General features: G+C 39.7%; 1 protein-coding gene across 1 annotated transcript in view; it reads left to right on the top strand.

Annotated features, from left to right (window-relative positions):
- Positions 1-13,912: 13,912 nt before the first annotated feature.
- Positions 13,913-19,850, top strand: part of PLGRKT (plasminogen receptor with a C-terminal lysine) — a 61,178-nt gene continuing 55,240 nt past the window's right edge. Inside the window, exons 1-2 of the mRNA XM_043980542.1 lie at positions 13,913-14,070; positions 19,529-19,615. Coding sequence (XP_043836477.1) covers positions 19,535-19,615 — 81 coding nt within the window. The 5' untranslated portion in view covers positions 13,913-14,070; positions 19,529-19,534. The remainder of the gene's footprint in view (positions 14,071-19,528; positions 19,616-19,850) is intronic.

The following is a 19,850-nucleotide window of genomic DNA, read 5'->3' as shown; positions in this document are numbered from 1 at the left end:
TTCCAATTACATGTAAAGATATTTTTTTGAGTTCCAAATTTTTCTTCCATCCTCCCTTTCCTCCCCTCTCCAGAAGCTAGCAAGCAATCTGATATAGGTTATACATTACAATCACATTAAACAGATTTCCACATTAGTTATGTTGTAAAAGAAGAATCAGAACAAAAGAAAAAATGCAAGAAAGAATAGACAGCAACAAAAAAGCAACAACAAAAGTGAAAATAGTAGGCTTCAATCTGCATTCAGACTCAAAAGTTCTTTTTCTGAATGTAGAGAACATTTTCCAACATGGGTCTTTTGGCATTGTCTTGGATCATTGTATTGATGAGAAGAGCTAAATCTACCACAGTTGATCATTATAAAATGTTGTTGATACTGTGTACAATGTTCTCTTGGTTCTGCTCACTTCACTCAGCATCAATTCATGTAAATCTTTACAGGTTTTTCTGAAATCTGCCTGCTCATCATTATGTTTTGTTTTGTTTTTTAAATCATAAAAGTATGTTTTTATTTTTCAGTTACATTAAAGATAATTTTCAAATTTTGTTTTTATAAGATTTTGAGTTCCAAATTTTTCTCCCTCCCTCCCTCCTATCCCATCTTCCCAGGACAGAAAGCAATCTGATATAGGTTATATATGTACAATCACATTAAACTTATTTCTGCATTAATCATGTTGTAAAAGAAGAATCAGAACAAAAGGGAAAAACATCAAAAAACAAAAACAAAAGTAGAAACCATATGGTTCAATCTGCATTCAGAATCCACAGTTCTTTTTTCTGGATGTGGAAAACACTTTCCATTATGCTGCTCATCATTTCTTATAGCACAGTAGTATTCCATTACATCCATATACCACAACTTGTTTAGCCATTCCCCAATTGATGGATATTCCCTCAATTTCCAATTTTTTGCCACCACAAAGAGAGCTGCCATATTTTTGTACATATGGTCCTTTTCCCTTTTTTTGGAACTCTTTGGGATATAGACCTAGTGGTGGTATTGCTGGGCCAAAGGGTATGCACAATTTTATAGCCTTTTGGGCATGGTTCCAATGGAGTGGTTTTCCATTTCCTTCTCCAGCTTATTTTTTCCAGCTGATTTTACAATGGGGAAACTGAGGCAAACAGGATGAAGTGATTTGCCCAAATTCACACAGCTAGTAAGTATCTGAGGCTGGATTTGGACTCTGGTCTTCCTGACTCCAGGGCAGGTGCTCTATGCAGTGAGCCACATACAATGTTGCAAAATAATATCACTAATCCATTATAACCAAATCCTATGGTAACAATGTGAAACCTGGATGTAACATTATTTAGCTCTTTGCCCCAGTGACAAATTGGGTGACTGGTAATGATACAAGACAGAATTTGAGTCCCACTGACATCAATCTGTCACCATATTGTTTATAACATTGCTGTTGAGTCGTTTCATTCATGTCTGACTCTTCATGACCCCATTTGGGGTTTTCTTGGCAGAGATGCTCCGATGAGTTGTCATTTCCTTCCTGATCTCATTTTATAGATGAAAAAACTGAGGTAAACAGGGTTAATGACTTGCTGGTAAGGGTCTGAGGCTAGATTTGAATTCAGGAAGATGAGTCTTCCTGATTCCAGGCCCAGCACTCTATCTACTATGCCACCCAGTTGCCCCTGTAATATGTCCATAGATATCAATTTTGGCAGTAAGTATATTATTTTATTAATACAACATAGCAGTAAAGTATTTACCTTGTGTCTCCCTAACTTCTTATGGTCTCAGGCCATTAGATCTATGTTGTCTTAAGAGGGAGGGCCAAGACAAGAGTGTGGGCCAAAGACCAACCAAGAGACAGTCAAGTGCCAGGCAAGAGAGAAAGCCAAGAGCTGGACCCTGGCATGGCCAAGGGTTTTATCCTCTTTTGATAGAGGTGGGTCATTATACATTGATCATAGCTAATTGGTTAGCATCATTCAATTCCATTGGTTGACAAGACTTGAGGGTGGTCTAAATTAAAATGAATTCTACAGATGACTCTCATTCAAGTTGAATAAGGCAAAGTCCATTATCTAGGTGTCGTCCTTCACTAAACTAGAGAAAAGAGTTTATCTCCATTTCTTTTCTTCCCTTGGGTTTGTCCCAGGCAAGATCTGTACTTCCTGGAACTGGGGTAGAGAAAGGACTGAGGAACTGATCTCTGGGTCCCCCCAAGAAAACCATTATGAATAATTATTTTCTCACAAAACAATTCAGAGAATGGGAAAACATATACTTGGATGGAAAGTGAGGTAAGTAGAACCAAGAAAACACCTACCCAATGACCACAATAATGTAAATTGAAAGAACTACTCTAAAACAATTGAAATCAAATGCTGTGAAATTGTTATGACTAAGCTTCACACCAAAGAAGTGCTATGAGAAACCACCTCCCTTCTTTGCAGAGGTTGGAAACTATGGGTATGGAATAATATAGATATCAGACTTTTACAAGATGTTGATTAGTTTTGTTGAATTGTTTCCCAGCCTCTTTTATTCTCCATTATAAGGGATGATGTGTTTGTCAATAAGAAGTATACATTGAGGGGCAGCTAGGTGGTGCAGTGGATAGAGCACTGGACCTGGATTCAGGAGGACCTGAGTTCAAATCCGGCATCAGACACTTAACACTTATTAGCTGTGTGACCCTGGGCAAGTCACTTAACCCCAAATGCCTCACTTAAAAAAAAAAAAGAAGTATACATTAAGTGCCAACTTTGTGCCAGGCAATGTGCTAAATACTGGGGATACAAAAAGAGACAAAAGACATTCCTTGTCTGCTAGAAGCTTACAATCTAATAGAGAAGACAATAAGCAATTAAGCCCAAACAAGCTCTATGAAGTATAAATTAGGAAATAATTAGAAGAGGGAAGGTACTAGAATTCAGAGAAGCTGGGAATGGCTTCAACCAATGGAGTAGTTTTCTTCCTGTAGAAAATGGGATTTTAGTTGGGACTTAAAGAAAGTCAGGGAATCTATTAGATGAAGATGAGGAGGGAGAGCATTCCAGGCATGGAGGACATCGAGAGAGAAAATGTCTAAAAAAGTACTGAGAAATTTTTTTTTTTTTTGGTGGGGCAATGAGGGTTAAGCAACTTGCCCAGGGTCACACAGCTAGTAAGTGTCAAGTGTCTGAGGCCAGATTTGAACTCAGGTCCTCCTGAATCCAGGGCCGGTGCTTTATCCACTGTGACACCTTTTTTTTTTTTTTTTTTTTTTAATGGAGCTTCTTGTTTGTGGAACAGCAAAGAGGCCAATGTTATTGAATTAAAGAGTACATGAGGGGCAGCTAGGTGGCGCAGTGGATAGAGCACCGGCCCTGGAGTCAGGAGTACCTGAGTTCAAATCCGGCCTTGGACACTTAACACTTACTAGCTGTGTGACCCTGGGCAAGTCACTTAACCCCAATTGCCTCACTAAAAAAAAAAAAAAAATTAAAGAGTACATGAGGAGCCGCTAGGTGGTGCAGTGGATAAAGCACTGGCCCTGGATTCAGGAGGACCTGAGTTCAAATTTGGCCTCAGACACTTGACACTACCTTTATGACCCTGGGCAAGTCACTTAATCCTCATTGCCATGTGCCTCCCCCCCCTCCCCCGCAAAAGAGTACATGATAAAGAGTAATGCCTAAAAAGACTGGAAAGGTAGGGGGAAGTTGAGTTCTAAAGGGCTTTGAATGCCAAACAGAATTTTGTATTTGATCCTGGAGGTGTCAGGGAAGCCACTGAAGTTTATTGAATAGAGGGTACCTACTTTAGTAGTTCATGGGAGGATTGATTAGCGTGGGGAAAGACTTGAAGCAGGCAGACCTACCAGCAGGCTATTGCAATAATCCGGACATGAGATGATCATGACCTGCACTAGAATGGTGGCAATGTCAGAGGAGAGAAGTGGGTGTATTCCAGAGATGTTGTAAAGGTAAAACTGAAAGACCTAGGCAACAGATTGGATACAGGGGGTGCGAGATAATGAAGAATCCAGGATGACTTCCAGATTGAAAGCCTGAAGGAGTGGGAATATGGTGTTGCCTTCTACAGTAATAGGAAAGGTGGGTCAGGGGAAGGATTTAATGGAAAAGATAATGAGTTTGGTTTTGGACATGTTGAATTAAGATGTTGACTGGGAATTCAGTTTGAGACAGCTAACAGGCAATTAGAAATGCAAGATTAAAGAGGATATAAAGATGTCAATAAAAATTATTTTAAAAAACCCCACAAATCTCTGAGGTTTCACTTCATACCTGTTAGATCTGCAAAGATAATGAAAGCCAGAAATGATAACTATCATCAGAAAACAGTAACACAAATATAGTGTTTTGGGAGCTACTAATTGGTCCAACTTTTTTGGAAAACAATTTGGAATTATGTCCAGTGATCCCACTATTGGACATGTACTGCACCCAAGGAGATCAATGTCAGAAAGGCCCCATACATATATACCAAAATATTCATAGTGGCACTCCTTGCAGTAGCAAAAAGCTGAAAGGAAAATGAGTACCCTTGGAGCAGCTAGGTGGCCCAGTGGATAGAGCACTGGCCCTGGATTCAGGAGGACCTGAGTTCAAATCCAGCCTCAGACAGTTGACACTTAACTAGCTGTGTGACCTTGGGCAAGTCACTTAATCCCAATTGCCTCACCAAAAAAAAGAAAGAAAGAAAGAAAGAAAGTGAGTACCCATCGGTTAGGCAATGACTGAATCAATTGTGGTATATAAATGTAATGCAATATTACCACATCATAAGAAAAACAGGTAGGGGGCAGCTAGGTGGATAAAGCACCAGCCCTGGATTCAGGGGGACCTGAGTTCAAATCTGACCTCAGACACTTGACACTAACTAGCTGTGTGACCCTAGGCAAGTCACTTAACCCTCATTGCCCCACAAAGCAAAAACAAACAAAAAAAGAAAAAAGAAAAGAAAAACAGGAATGTGAAGAATTTAGTCAGTAAATATACATTTCTTAAGCACCTGTTATGTGTCAGGCACTGTGTTAAGCTCTGGGGACACAAAGAAAGGTAAAAGACAGTCATTGCTTTCAAGGAGTTTATGGTCTAAACAAGGAGACAGTACCCAAACAACTATGTATAAATAAGCTATATGCAGAGGGAAAGCGCCATCAGGAAAGGCTTTCTATGGAAGGCAGGATTTTCACTGTATTTGAGAGAGGCCAAAGAAACCAGGAAAGTGAGAGCAAGAGGAAAAAAAGCAGACCAAGAGAAAAGTATACACATGTATATCATGTCAATGAAAACAGCACAAAAAGGTAGCTTTCCATTTTGTCATTGTCCAGCCCTCTCAGTTGTGTCTAACTCCTTGTGACCCCTTTTGGGATCTTCTTGGCAAAGATACTGGAGTGGTTTGTCATTGCCTTCTTCAGCTCATTTTACAGATAAGAAACTGAAGCAAACAGTTAAGTGACTTGCCCAGGGTCACACAGCTGGTAAGTGTCTGGGACCAGATTTGTACTCAGGAAGGTGAATCTTCCTGACTTCAGACTCAGCACTCTATCCACCATGCTACTAGCTTCCCAAAAGGCAGCTTAACTTATATTAAATAATATTGCTTCCAGGGAACCTACATCTACCCTCTCAGTAAAGGGTAAGACTATAGGTGTAGAGTGTCAGCTTTATTATCTGACATAGTTGACTTGTCAGACAGTTTTACTTTACTGTTATTCTTTGTTATAATGGAGGATTCAGTGGAAGAGGTGGAGCATATTGAAAAATGACTGTGATGTAAAAAAAAAAAAAGAAAGAAAACCCACAGAGAACATCAATTTTTAAAAGATATGTTGGCTTTTAAACTGATCTTTCTTGGGTATGATTCTCTTGCTTAGCCTGTATACCCTAAGTATCTACCTAAGTCTCATAAAAGATAGGCAGGGTAAGTTATAGGGATAGTACAAGGAAAAATATAGAGAAGCATCTAGATTCTTTGGCACTTGTGAATATGCCATTTTGGTACTTTGTGGTATAACATCCAACCACCCCTGAGGCCCCCTCAACCAGCAAATCTATCTCCTTCCTCCCAATGGAACTCTTTAGGAGTTCCTCCTGAGGCTTCCATTCTGTAGAGGCCTAAACTGGTCTTCATTCCCCTCCCAGCCCTCTTCCTGACTTCTGGACTTCAGAACCATGCCATGTACCAGTTATCTGCATCTTCCTCTCCACACCCCCTTTCAGTTCCCTCATGTGTTGTCTTCCCTCATTAAAATGAGGAATTAAAATGAGCTCCATAAGGACAGAGAGTCTTTCATTTTTTACTTCCTTTTTTTTTTTTTAAAGAAATTGTAGATACATCCAAATATTAAGGACCTATGGTTTCTTCAGTGTGGAAACTCTCTCTTCCAGTGCATATCATAACCATCTCTGAGTTGCATGAGACTGAGAAAAGTTAAGTGACTTTGTCTGGAGTTACTCAGTTGTAATGTGTGTGAGGGATGACCCGAACCCAGGTCTTCCTGAGCAGGAGACCAACATTATGCCAGAGATGTAAAACGCACAGCTTGAGATTCTCAATGCCACTGAATCAGATTAAAATGTCATCGGGGCGGGGGCAGCTAGGTGGCACAGTGGATAAAGCACCTGCCCTGGATTCAGGAGGACCTGAGTTCAAATCTGGCCTCAGACACTTGACACTCACTAGCTGTGTGACCCTGGGCAAATCACTTAACCCTCATTGCCCTGCCAAAAAAAAAAGAAAAGAAAAGAAAAGAAAGAAAAGAAAAAGAAAATGTCATTGGGGCATATTTTACAAAATAAATAAAAATAATACAACATAGATAATGTTAATTTGTAGTTTTCTAAGGTGGGTGGCAGTTAGCCTGTTTCTATTTGAATCTGACACCACTGCAACTACACTATTCTACACAGATTTTAGATAATAGCCACCAATTATGGTCTAAATATACAGGGTTGGGGTAGCTAGGTGGCACAGTGGATAGAGCACTAGCCCTGGAGTCAGGAGGACCTGAGTTCAAATCCAGCCTCAGATACTTACCACTTACTAGCTGGGTGACCCTAGGCAAGTCAATTAACCCCAATTGCCTCACCAAAAAACAAAAACAAAAAGCCATTAAATATACATGGTTTCTGGGCATTATTGTTCTTTTTTAGCCCACATTTGTTTGTTGTTTCTTTCCTCTCACTGCTGTATTTGTTTTTCCTGTGCTCATCTGTGTTTCTATCCCCATTGGTTATAAACCTAACCAAATCTGATCCGTTATCATTATGTTATGGGGGAAATTGGTGAGATTGTTGGGGTTGGGGGTCCTTAGGAATTCCTCTTTAAAGAATTACACCTGGGGGCAGCTAGGTGGTGCAGTGGATAGAGCACCGGTCCTGGATTCAGGAGGACCTGAGTTCAAATCCGGCCTCAGACACTTAACACTTACTAGCTGTGTGACCCTGGGCAAGTCACTTAACCCCAATTGCCTCACAAAAAACAACAACAACAAAACACCAGAATTACACCCTCGGGGGCAACTAGGTGGCACAGTGGATAAAGCACTGGGCCTGGAATCAGAAGGACCTGAGTTCAAATCCAGCCACAGACACATGATACTTACTAGCTGTGTGACCCTGGGCAAGTCATTTAACCCTCATTGCACTGCAAAGAAGAAGAAGAATTACACCCTCTTGAACACAAATCCATTTAGAATATAAAAATAAAAATATTTTATTTGGCCGCTAGAGAAAGGAAACCTTTGAGACAAGTCTAAAGGGGAGGTAGATCCAGAGACCTTGTTCTCTGAGATATCTATCTCCTTGAGCAGGAGAAAGGCAAATACTTTTATAGAGATGGTGGAGGGACCGATGGCTGATCGTCTGACTGTGGAAAGTTCCCTTATTGGGGTGATCACTAGAGGAAGGACCACCCCTCACTGGTGGTGGGCTGGGGGAAGCTGGGCAAGAGGCAGCTCCCATTTCTTGAGCCATCTTCATCCCCCTCATGCCACTCCGAAGCAGCAATGCCTAATAGGCTTATCTCTCTTACTTCAAGGTGTATCTCAGGAAGACCTGTGTCAGCTGGGCAGTTTAAACTTTAATAGCCCTAACCCTGTAACAAGTCTACCAACTCCCCTAACACCTTTGGTTACCTTTTATTCTCCGCTTTCCAATCCATCTTCTAAACAGCTAACAAATTGTTATTATCAAAGCACAAATATAACTGTCACTTCCTTGCTCAAGAAGCTTTGTGTCTTCCTGTTGTCTCCGGAATACATTTCAATCTCCAGCTTTGAACATTTAAAGATATTCACAAACTATCTTCCTGAATTTTTTTCACACTATCACTGTTTTATACTTTAAGGGCCATTCAAACTGGCCTAGTTACAGTTCCTTAGATCGTGATTCTATTTCTCAATATATTTTGTACAGGCTGCTCCCCATGCTGGGACTACTCTCTCAAGAAGTCCTAGTTTCTTTTTAAAGTTCAGCTCAAGTGATACTTCCTTCAAGAAATTACTGTCATCCTCTCATTTGCTACTGCCTTTACTGAGGAAATTACTTTGCATTTGCATTGCATTGCATTTGCATTGCATATATTTTGTATTTATCTGTGCCCATGTCATTCCGCACCCACCCATCATGTAAGCGACTTGAGGGAAGGAACTGTTCATTTTTTTTTTTTTGGTCTTTGTATCTCCAGGGTCTAGCACAATTCCCGGCCTAATAAATATTTGTTGAATTGAATTGAGTTCTTTGACTTCCGGCCTTAGATTTTTGTGTTCCAGAGTATCTTATGTCTTCCACCATCACTGGAGCCTAATTCTAAGAGAAGCAAGAACACTAAGAAGTTGGGAGTGTTTGTTGATTCTGTTGGGAGGAAGTGGAAATTTCCCCAGCTTCTATCGTATATCCCTTCCCTCACAGCCCTCCCTGTCTCCCCTGAATATAAGTTACCAAACCCAGCATGCTTTTCACTGTGTGTTAGAACATGCAAATGTTAGAAAATCTGTGCCTGATAAAGTGTTACAAAGAGAAACCCCTCTGAGTCTAGGCTCCTCATCTGTAAAATTTGAGATTTAGAGTAGATGATCTCTAAAGTCCCTTCCAGTTCTACATATCATAAACCTATGGACAGAGTCTGTCTTTCCAAACAGGCAATGCTGCCATCTAGGGGAACACAATCTAAACTTGCTTCAGAAGTTGCTAATCCGGAAAATGTGAATAATTGTTCTTGTACTACCATTGTTATAAGGAAAGTGTTTTGTTAACTTTAAAGTTCTATGGAGATGTGATCTTAAAATTAGGAAACTAATCCAACTTCTTACGACCTAGAGAAGAAATAGATACTGCTTCCATTTGGACTCTCCTTTGATGAGTTTATGTTTCCCTGTTTTATGTTATGCTTGATACTCATCATCAGAGGATGGTTGAACAAAGTTATCAAGGGAATCCTGCATGATTTTAGCATATGCTTGGAAGGCACATTGTTGTTGTAGAAGAAACTTTAAGGCTGCCTTCTGTTCAACCAAGTCAATTTTTAAAAATCAGTAATCTACATCATTTGATTTATTTCTCAACTCAATTTCCTTTTTTTATATTTGATCTTTTGGGGGGTACAGACCTAGTAGTTGTATTGCTGTGTCAAAGGATGTACATATGATCTTTACAGAAAATTTTCTGTGAAACCTTGCATGTGCTCTTCTCATTCTATGATCAAGGGCATCAACTCATATGCAAAATATTCTCTTGAAGATTTTATAAAACTGCAAAAGTTATCCTGGTAGATAAGTCATGTCCCTTTAGTCACCTTTAGGGAGGAGTTGGTAAGAATTCTAACCAAGATTCACCCCCCACCACGGTCCAGTATGATTTTATTATGAAATATTCATTTCAATAATTACAATAGTTTCATATTAGTAATTTTTTCCTAATAAAGTGGAAAAAACCTCAGGATTATTAACTCCTTTTTCACTCATGTTTAGATTAGTTTATATTCATGATATTGGTTATTTTCACAATATATATGTAAAATAAAGAAATAAAGGTAGTATTAACATTTTTCAAATGATAACAGCTTGCCAGCTTAGTCATCCTTAAAAATATAAATATTAAGTGAAATTCAATTATTTTCTAGTCCAAGGGTTCTTTAAAAAAATTTTATCTTTTAAAAAAATTATTTCAGTTCTGAATTCTCTCCCTCCCTCCCACTCTTCTGCCACCCACTGAGAATACAAGAAATATGATACCCATTATACAGAAAAGGTCATGTAAGACATTTTCACATTAAGCATATTGTAAAAGGAAGTGAAAGAAAATATACTACAATCTTCACTGAGAGTTCATCAGTTCTCTGGAGGTGGATAGCTTTTGGTTAGTACTTTGGAACTATTTTGGATCATTATCTTGATAAGAGTAGTTAAGTCTTTCACAGTTGATTGTCATTACAATATTGCTGTGACTATGCATAATATTCTGCTCACTTCACTTTGCATCAGCTCATATAAGTTTTCCCAGGTTTTTCAGAAACCATCCACTTCATTATTTCTTATAGTACAATAGTACTCCATCACAATTATATGCCACAACCTGTTCAGCAATTCCCTGACTGATTGGTATCAATTTATAATTCTTTGCCACCACAAAAAAAGCTACTATAAACATTTTTGTACATGTGGGTAATTTTTCTTTATATTTGATCTTTTGGGGGGTACAGACCTAGTAGTTGTATTGCTGTGTCAAAGGATATAGACAGTTTAATAATTCTTTGGGCATAATTCCAATAAAATAGATAAACCATTGGTTAATTTGATTTTTTTTAAAAAGAAAGAAGAAAACCCAATCACTAGTATTAAAAATGAAAAGGATGAATAAACCACTACAAAAATGAAACTAAAGCAATTATAAAGAGTTATTTTGGATTCTGATTTCTAATTCATAATGCTATCCATTTCTGTTTTATAGGTGAGTTCATTCCATTGACATTCACAGTTGTGATTGCTAAATGTGTGTATCCTTACATTCTATTCTCTTTTATTTATTCTTCTTTTTTACCCAGTCTCCTTCTAAAAAATCTGTTTACTTTTGATTACTGTCTCCTTTAATCTACCCTTTCTCTTAACAACACCACCCTTTCTCATAGCCCCTTCCCTGTTGGGTAAGATGAGTTCTTATACCCAACTCAGATGGGAGTGAAACTCAAGCATTGCCCATTCTCTGATACCATTATCCCTTCCATTTTATTTATTTTTATTTTTTGCAGGGCAATGAGGGTTAAGTGACTTGCCTAGGGTCACACAGCTAGTAAATGTCAAGTGTCTGGGGCTAGATTTGAACTCAGGTCCTTCTGAATCCAGGGCCAGTGCTTTATCCACTGAGCCACCTAGCTGCCCCTATCCCTTCTATTTTTTTTTAAGTGAGGCAATTGGGCTTAAGTGACTTGCCCAGGATCACACAGCTAGTAAGTGTTAAGTGTCTGAGGCCTCATTTGAACTCAGGTCCTCCTGACTCCAAGGCCAGTGCTCTATCCACTGCGCCACCTAGCTGCCCCTTATCCCTTCTATTTTTAAAAAACGTTCCTTGCATGTCTCTTTTATGCGAGATAATTTCCCCCATTCTACTTCTCCTTTCTCCTTTTTCCTGACGCATCCCCTTTCTGACCCTTCCATTAAAAAACAAAACAAAAACTTCCTTACATAATAGGTTCATACTCATTCTTTTTGTCTATGTAGGTTCCTCCTAACTGCCCTAATAATGATAAAGTTATTAGGAGTTATATGAATCATCTTTCCATATACGAATACAAACAGTTTAACTTGATTGAGTTCCTTATTATTTCTCTTTCATATTAACCTTCTTATGCTTCTCTTGAGTCAAATTTTCCACTCAGCTCTGGTCTTTTGATCAGGTATGCTTGAAAAATCTAGTTCTCCACATTTCTTTATTTTATTCTTGATTTTCTTGGATTGCTCTTTTTCCCCTTAATTTTTCTTCAATCTCTCTTGTTTTGTTTTTTTTTTAAGTCCTTTTTAAGTTCTTCTAAAAACTCTTTTTGGACTTATGACAATTTGATGTTTCTCATCAAAAAAGGAGTGGCTTTTTTAGCTCCACTGTCTTCCTCTGAATATGAACCCAGATCTTCTCTATTCCCATAGTAACTATTTATGATTGGGTTCTTTCTCCTTTACTTACTCATTTTTATTTTTATTTTATTGTATTATTATTTTTATCAGCTTATTACTATAATTAAGTTTTAGTCCCAAGCCTCAGGTCTTTCTTACTATTATTTCCTGAGCTCTGTCCCAGGGCCCAACCTTGGATACTCCTCTTCACCCTTAAACCATGGCCAGGGCCCCCAGTCTAACAAACCTTTTTGCTCCCCGTGGTCCCTCTGGTGGCTTCAACTGTCCTCTCTGTCTTGGAACAGAAACCAGAGACTCTGCTCTTCTGCAAGTGCCCACAGCCAGCAGGGTTCCTTCCCCCCTGCTACTGCACTCACCAGGCAGTGTGCTAGCTCCTTCTCACCTGCAGCCACATCCCAGGATTGAGTCTGGATAGCCCAGCTGTACTTGGCATCTTTTCACAGTGGAAGGTCCTTCTACTCTGCCATCTGACCCCCACACCTCAATGCAGTGAAAGTTACTGACGCTGAGGCTACCTCCCAAGTCAGCTTCCCACAGGGCTTGTTGCTTGTTGATTCTGCAGAGTGGTTCTGGAGCTCTTTTTGTGGTGGCAAAAAATTGGAAATTGAGGGGACACCCATCAATTGGGGAATGGCTGAACAAGTTGTGGTATATGAATACCATGGAATACTATTGTGTTCTAAGAAATGATGAGCAGGCAGATTTCAGAAAAACCTGGAAAGACTTAAGTGGACTGATGCTGAGTGAAGTGAGCAGAATCAGGAGAACACTCACTGTACAAAGTAACAGTAACATTGTGTAATGGTCATCGGTGATAGACTTGGCTCTTCTCAGCAATAATTCAAGACAATTCCAAAAGACTCATGTTGGAAACTGCTCTCCACATACTACTTTCACTTTTTTTGTTGTTTTTGTTTTCCTTCTTGAGGTTTTCCCTTTTGTTCTAATTTTTCTTTCACAAGGTGATTAATATGGAAATATGCTTGACATGATTTTACATGTATAACCTATATTAGCTCAGTTGCTGGATGGGGGAGGGAAGAGAGGAAAGAAGATTTGGACCTTAAAATCTTATAAAAACAAATGGTGAGGGGCAGCTAGGTGGCACAGTGGATAGAGCACCGGCCCTAGAGTCAGGAGGACCTGAGTTCAAATATGACCTCAGACACTTAACACTTACTAGCTGTATGACCCTGGGCAAGTCACTTAACCCCAATTGCCTCACCAAAAAAACCAAAAACAAACAAACAAGAAAACCAAATGGTGAAAAACATCTTTACATGTAACTGAAAAAAATGCTATTAAGATTAAAAACAAAACTACAGTACTTGGCATATAAGAGGTACTTAATAAATCCTTATTTCTTGTACTCCCTCCCTCTAGTCTTCTCATTCTATTTATCTACCTAACTTTGGTCCTAGATCAGGACTTCTTAAACTTTTGTCCATCATGGACCCTTTTGGCAGTCTGGCTAAACCTACTGATCCCATCTCAGAGTAAAAAAAAAATTATTAAAAGCAAAAATAAAAGACAGGGCTACAAAAGTAACCGAAAGTTAATGAAAATAAAAAATGTAATTTTTTTTTTTTGCCCGAGCTCACAGACCCCATGCTCATGAAATCTAAAAGACAAGACTCAGGCCCAGTCAACTCCCTCCTCATCCACACATCTGATAGGTGTGTGCTCAGGTGGAGATTGCAGTAATAGTCGCCAGGGGCATAAAAGGCTGGTGGTAGCAGGGCGGCAGTCTACAGGACGAAAACTGGGTCCAAGAGGGAGCCTGTTCCTTTAAGGAACTTCAAGCTGCGTTCTGATTGGCCAGAATGCCGTAGCCACGCGCTGGACTCTGCTCAGGAGCCGGTCCCGCAGGACTCCAGGCCGCTTCCCAGACTCAGCCGTATCCGCGCCGGCACCCTCGCTACCAAACAGGAGCAGTGACAGCAGTGTTTAGGAGCCTTCGGTCCTCTGTAAGCAGGCCCAGAAGCTTTGGGAGGGGACAGGGAGAGGGCGGGGCCAGGGAGGAGCGAGCAGATCCTGGGGCTCACGGGCCGCGCTGGGACTGCTGCCTAGCGCTGCCCCCTGCATCACAAGGGTCCAGTGTCGGGGCACGTGGCCTTGCCGGCCGGTGGGTGTCTAGGCGCTAGAGCGCGCGCTGGAGTGGGGTGGGGTGCGCATGCTCTTGCATGTCCAGCTGAACCTGGCCACGCCTGAGAGAGACTGGGTAGGCTAAGTAGTAGTGTGGCTGTGAGATTAGAGGTTGTTACTGGCCGACCCTGAAGAAGTCTCTCAACCCCTTTGAACACCCATTTCCTCATCACCCACATAGAGGGGGTGCAAGGGCACTGGACTAAGTGGCCTCTAAAAACCCTGTCATCTCTAAATCCGGAATCGTATGTAGATTACGTGGCACTTTGGGACGGTTTTGTTTCAGCATTACACTAACTACCCTTGGAGATAGGGCAGGCAAGGTCAGGCAGCTTTTGCCCCTGAGAGTTGGAATCATATTCAAGGTGATGTAGCAGATCAGGGACTCTTCAACATGTCTTCTGACAAGTGCTCATTTAAACACGCATACACATTAACGTTTATAAAGTCACTTTATGGTTTTATAAGGCACGTTAGAGGCATGATCTCATATTTTATTTCCTTAACAACCTCATAAGGTACATTTCTAAGGCTTTTACAGATGAGAAAACAGGCTGGGGAGTGACAATGTTAGAAATAACAAGTGGTTTAGTTTCGATTCAAACAGATCTTCTGACTCCAAATCTGTTGTTATTTCAGTTATTTCATGCTGTTTTTATTAACAGAATAACAGCAACTCTCATTTATGTAGTTTTGCGCCATCTTGAAAAGTAAAAGCTATTTGATGAATGGTTTCCTCAATTGAATGGACTGGGGTTAGTTGGAGAAAGCGTCCTTGAAGCAGTAATTTGAGGAGGAGGAAGAAAGGAGAAAATACCCAAGTCTTCTGATTCCAAATACAACGAACACTGCCATCCACACTTGCCCTTCCGATAAAGACCTAGACAGCAAAGACTGACCTTGAGCAGTACTTTCATATTGGATTAAGACAAATGTCTATAGGCAATTTGCTGGGATTGGCAGTAGGACTCTGGGCTGTTACTTTGTCTGACAGGTGGTATAGCTGCCTTGGGTCATAGTAGAACCCAATTGTTACCCCTTCAAAATTGACTTTAGGGGGGTCAGCTAAGTGGCACAGTGGATAAAGCACCAGCCCTGGATTCAGGAGGACATGAGTTCAAATCTGGCCTCAGACACTTGACACTAGCTATGTGACCTTGGGCAAGTCACTTAACCCTCATTGCTCTGCAAAGGTAGGGCAGCACTATTGTCCTCACAGGAGAACCCCAATAGTCTACCTTAACTATCAGGTTTTTCATGACTAACTCTTTTCTATCATATTTATGCCTTCAGAAGAGAAAAGGGGAATAGTTTCAGTTTTATACAGTTCAGTCACAGGAGGGGGAAGGGAGGGGAAAATTTGGATTTCAGAATCTTATAAAAATGAATGTTGAAAACTATCTTTACATGTAATAGGAAAAAAATAAAATAAAATACTATTTTTAAAAAAGATTATCCTGTTTAGATGGAAGGAGGCTGTCCCAACATGTTAAACAGTGGAGGTGGCTTTGACATCCCATACTCAGAGACATTTTCTGGCTATATTCACTAGAAATAATCAATGCCATTCCCAATTGTGGGTGAGCAGGGGCACTTAGATGCATAAAATTCTCACTCTTCACAACCTTTTTTTTTTCTTGGTGAGGTAATCGGGGTTAAGTGACTTTCCCAGGGTCACACAGCTAGTAAATGTCAAGTGTCTGAGGCTGGATTTGAACTCAGGTCCTCCTGACTCCAGGGCCAGTGCTCTATCCACTGCACCACCTAGCTGCCCCGCCTCCACAACCCTTTTACTCACCTCAGGAAGTCAGCTTGTAATACCTGCTCAGACTTTAGGTAGGGCAGCACTACTGTCCTCACAGGAGAACCCTAATAGTCTACCTTAACTATCAGGTTTTTCATGACTAACTCTTTTCTATCATATTTATGCCTTCAGAAGAGAAAAGGGGAATAGTTTCAGTTTTATACAGTTCAGTCATTGTATCCAAAAAAATAATAACTTCATCTACATTATTTCATTTTTTAAAAATTCACACAAGCCTAATGACAAACAAACAATTCTTTGTACTTTTACAGTCACTAGAAACAACTAATAAAAAAAAGGGCAGGGCGGGTCAGAGTTTAATTTTTTCTTCCAAAGTAGTTTACTTGGAGCAGCTGGGCAGCAAAGTTGATAAAGCATGGTGCTTGGAGTTAGGAAAACTCATCTCCCTGAGTTCAAATGTGGCCTCAGACACTTACTTAGCTGTATGACCCTAGCCAAGTTAATTAACTCTCTTTGCCTCAGTGTCGTCATCTGTAAAATGAGCTAGAGAAGGAAATGGCAAACCACTTTAATATCTTTGCTAAGAAAACCCCAAATGGGGTGACAAAGAGCCGGGCATGACTTGAAAAGGACAGAAAGTTTATTCCTTAGTTATATTCGTGGTTGTGTTTTCAGATCTACAGGCAAAGCAACTGAAGTGCATGATACCTTTGGGAATGATGTGTGAGCCTCATAATCTCTCTCTACTTATTACAAATTATCATCATTTCTTCCTTAACCTGCTAGTGCTATACAATACAAAGAATCCTAGAATGTTAGAGCTGGAAGGAATCTTAGAGATTATCCTTGTTATTACAGATGAGGAAACTGAGGTCCAGAACAGTTAAGATATATGCCCGTGGCCATGCAGCTAGTTAGTAGCAGAGCTAGATCTCAAACCTTTTGACACTGCACAATGCCCATGGGTAAGACAATAAAACAAACATGATAATGTCTAGAAAAATTAAGAAAAAGAAAATATATCTCTCTCTCCTTTTTTTTTTTTGCAGGGCAATGAGGGTTAAGTGACTTGCCCAGGGTCACACAGCTAGTGTCAAGTGTCTGAGGCTGGATTTGAACTCAGGTCTTCCGGAATCCAAGGCCAATGCTTTATCTACCACACCACCTAGCTGCCCCAAGAAAATCTCTTTTAAGCTTTTCTATTTTTTTGCTCTGTAGATAGTCTCTTTTAAGAAATTATTTGGTGGGGCAGCTAGATGGTGCAGTGGTTAGAGCACTGGCCCTGGAATCAGGAGGACCTGAGTTCAAATCTGCCCTCAGACACTTGACACTTACTAGCTGTATGACCCTGGGCAAGTCACTTAACCCAAAAGAAAGAAATCATTTAGGAAAATATCCAGTGTTCCAGAACTCATTATAATCAGCACAATATCATCCACAAACAGAATTATGTAGACAACCTTACTGTCTCTCTTCCATTCCGAGTGCTTGTTGAAAATATTCTGCTAAAACCAGAAACATCTTTGGCATACATACATCTCCTCGACTTATACTTCAATTGATACTAGTAATCCTAGGGCCACTAAACAAAAATACCCTATTTGTTGCATCTTTCAAGGAACCTAGTTTGATTTTGTCATATGCATAGGAGGCCCTTTGTTGGGTCTTTAAGGTATATTTGCTCTTTGGAATCTTATGCTTTAAAAAAAAACAATAAACAAAGACAGGGATTTTATATTCTCTATGACTTTGGAGCAATTTTGTGACTGTAATGATTTGGTCTTTTGCAGAATATCATTTTCAAAAGACTTCATGATCCCTTTTCAATTCTTCAACAAGGTGTACTGTCAGATTATGTAGAGATAGAGAAAGTCAACATATGAGTTCATAATTATTAATATCTTATTCCCCTTGGGTAATATTATGGTGAATATAGAATGTCTTATTCAGATTATGGTTTATATTTGGACAGATTGCCCACTAGTTTGAACAGACACTGCAAACAGGCAATGAACTAAACCCCAAATTGAAGAGGATGTAGGGAATATGCTGAGTTGCCTTTGGGAAACTGAGTAATCCTAAACCTTCTTCTGGAAAAAACAAACAAACCAATCTGTGTAATATTTAATATTATATAGTGATGCTGTTTGGCTGAGAGTATGTTATACTGTAGTGTCTAAAGAAATACAGTTGCAAATTACCCAAAGAGCAATGGAGAGACATATGGTAGTAATGAGCAGACTGAAATTTATTCTTTTTTGGGGGGGGGGGGCAATGAGGGTTAAGTGACTTGCCCAGGGTCACACAGCTAGTAAGTGTCAAGTGTCTGAGGCTGGATTTGAACTCAGGTCCTCCTTAATCCAGGGCCGGTGCTCTATCCACTGCACCACCTAACTGCCCCTGCAGTTTATTCTTAATGAAGAATTGCACAGGAGAAGTGCCTCCCCCCAATGTCATAGGAGAGATGCATGACCTGAAAAGGAGGTCAGCTATGAATGGAAGAACAAGGGATATCAAATAAGCAGGTCTTATGCTCCCTTGGTATCCATTCAATGTTCAGAGATATAGAGAAAGGCCCTGTTCCTGGGATGCTGAGCAGTATTCCTGTGGAGGACTTAGGGAGGACCTGAACAAGAATTGTATATGAAAATGAAAAGGTATAGATGATTTGGAGCTATACCGTTGAAAGAAGTAGGGGCAGCTAGGTGGCGCAGTGGATAAAGCACCGGCCCTGGATTCAGGAGTACCTGAGTTCAAATCCGGCCTCAGACACTTGACACTTACTAGCTGTCTGACCCTGGGCAAGTCACTTAACCCCCATTGCCCTGCGAATGAATGAAAGAAAGAAAGAAAGAAAGAAAGAAAGAAAGAAAGAAAGAAAGAAAGAAAGAAAGAAAGAAAGAAAGAAAGAAAGAAAGAAAGAAAGAAAGAAAGAAAGAAAGAAAGAAAGAAGGAAAGAAAGAAAGAAAGAAAGAAAGAAAGAAGGAAAGGAAGAAAGAAAGAAAGAAAGAATCAAAATCATGAGATCATAGATCCATTGAAGTTGTTTTGCTAAGGATGCTCATCCCTCCCCTTCCACCCACCCCCAACTCCCCTTTGGATAATTACAAATCTTGGCTAGGATACAGGGAAAGAGGGAAAGGAACAAAAATTTGTTAAGCACCTACTAAGTGCTTTTACAAATATTATTTCATTTGTTCCACCACAACCCTGTGAGGTAGGTGCTATTATTATCTCCATTTTACAGTTAAGGAAAGTGAAGCAGACAGAATTTAAGTGACTTGTCTAGAGTCACATGGCTAGTAAGTGTCTGAGATTGGATTTTAACTTGGATTTCCCTGACTCCAGGTCCAATTATGTTGAAGGAAAGAAAACCAAAAGATTTTTTAAGTTCTTCAGTTCCTTAATGTACATGGAGGAAAAACTAGAAACCCGGTTTATGATTAAATGCAAGAAATATATAATGCTAGAATAATTGAACATTTAATAAGTATCTTGTCTTTTCTACATTTTAGATCAAAATGGGATTTCTTTTTTCCAAACATATGAATGAAAATATGAAACAGCAACAGGAATTTATGCTCATGAATGCTCGACTTCAGGTATATTTTCATGCTTTTGCTTCATTAAATCATTACAATTTAAAATTTTACTCCCAAAATTGCTGAATTGCTTTACATTCTGTACTGCTCAGGAAAAATCAAAATGCTCAAGAGGCCAATTTATCCAACTGAAGTGAAATGGATAGTTATTTGGTAACTGTAGGACTTTATAGATACCTGATATAGATAAGTAAATAAAAATGTTCATGTTGGAAACATGCTAAGCATATATCCA

The sequence above is a fragment of the Dromiciops gliroides genome, chromosome 1, assembly GCF_019393635.1.
Source record: "Dromiciops gliroides isolate mDroGli1 chromosome 1, mDroGli1.pri, whole genome shotgun sequence".
Taxonomy (NCBI): domain Eukaryota; kingdom Metazoa; phylum Chordata; class Mammalia; order Microbiotheria; family Microbiotheriidae; genus Dromiciops; species Dromiciops gliroides.
Note: the sequence above shows the minus strand (reverse complement) of the source record. Positions and strands in the feature narration are given on the sequence as shown.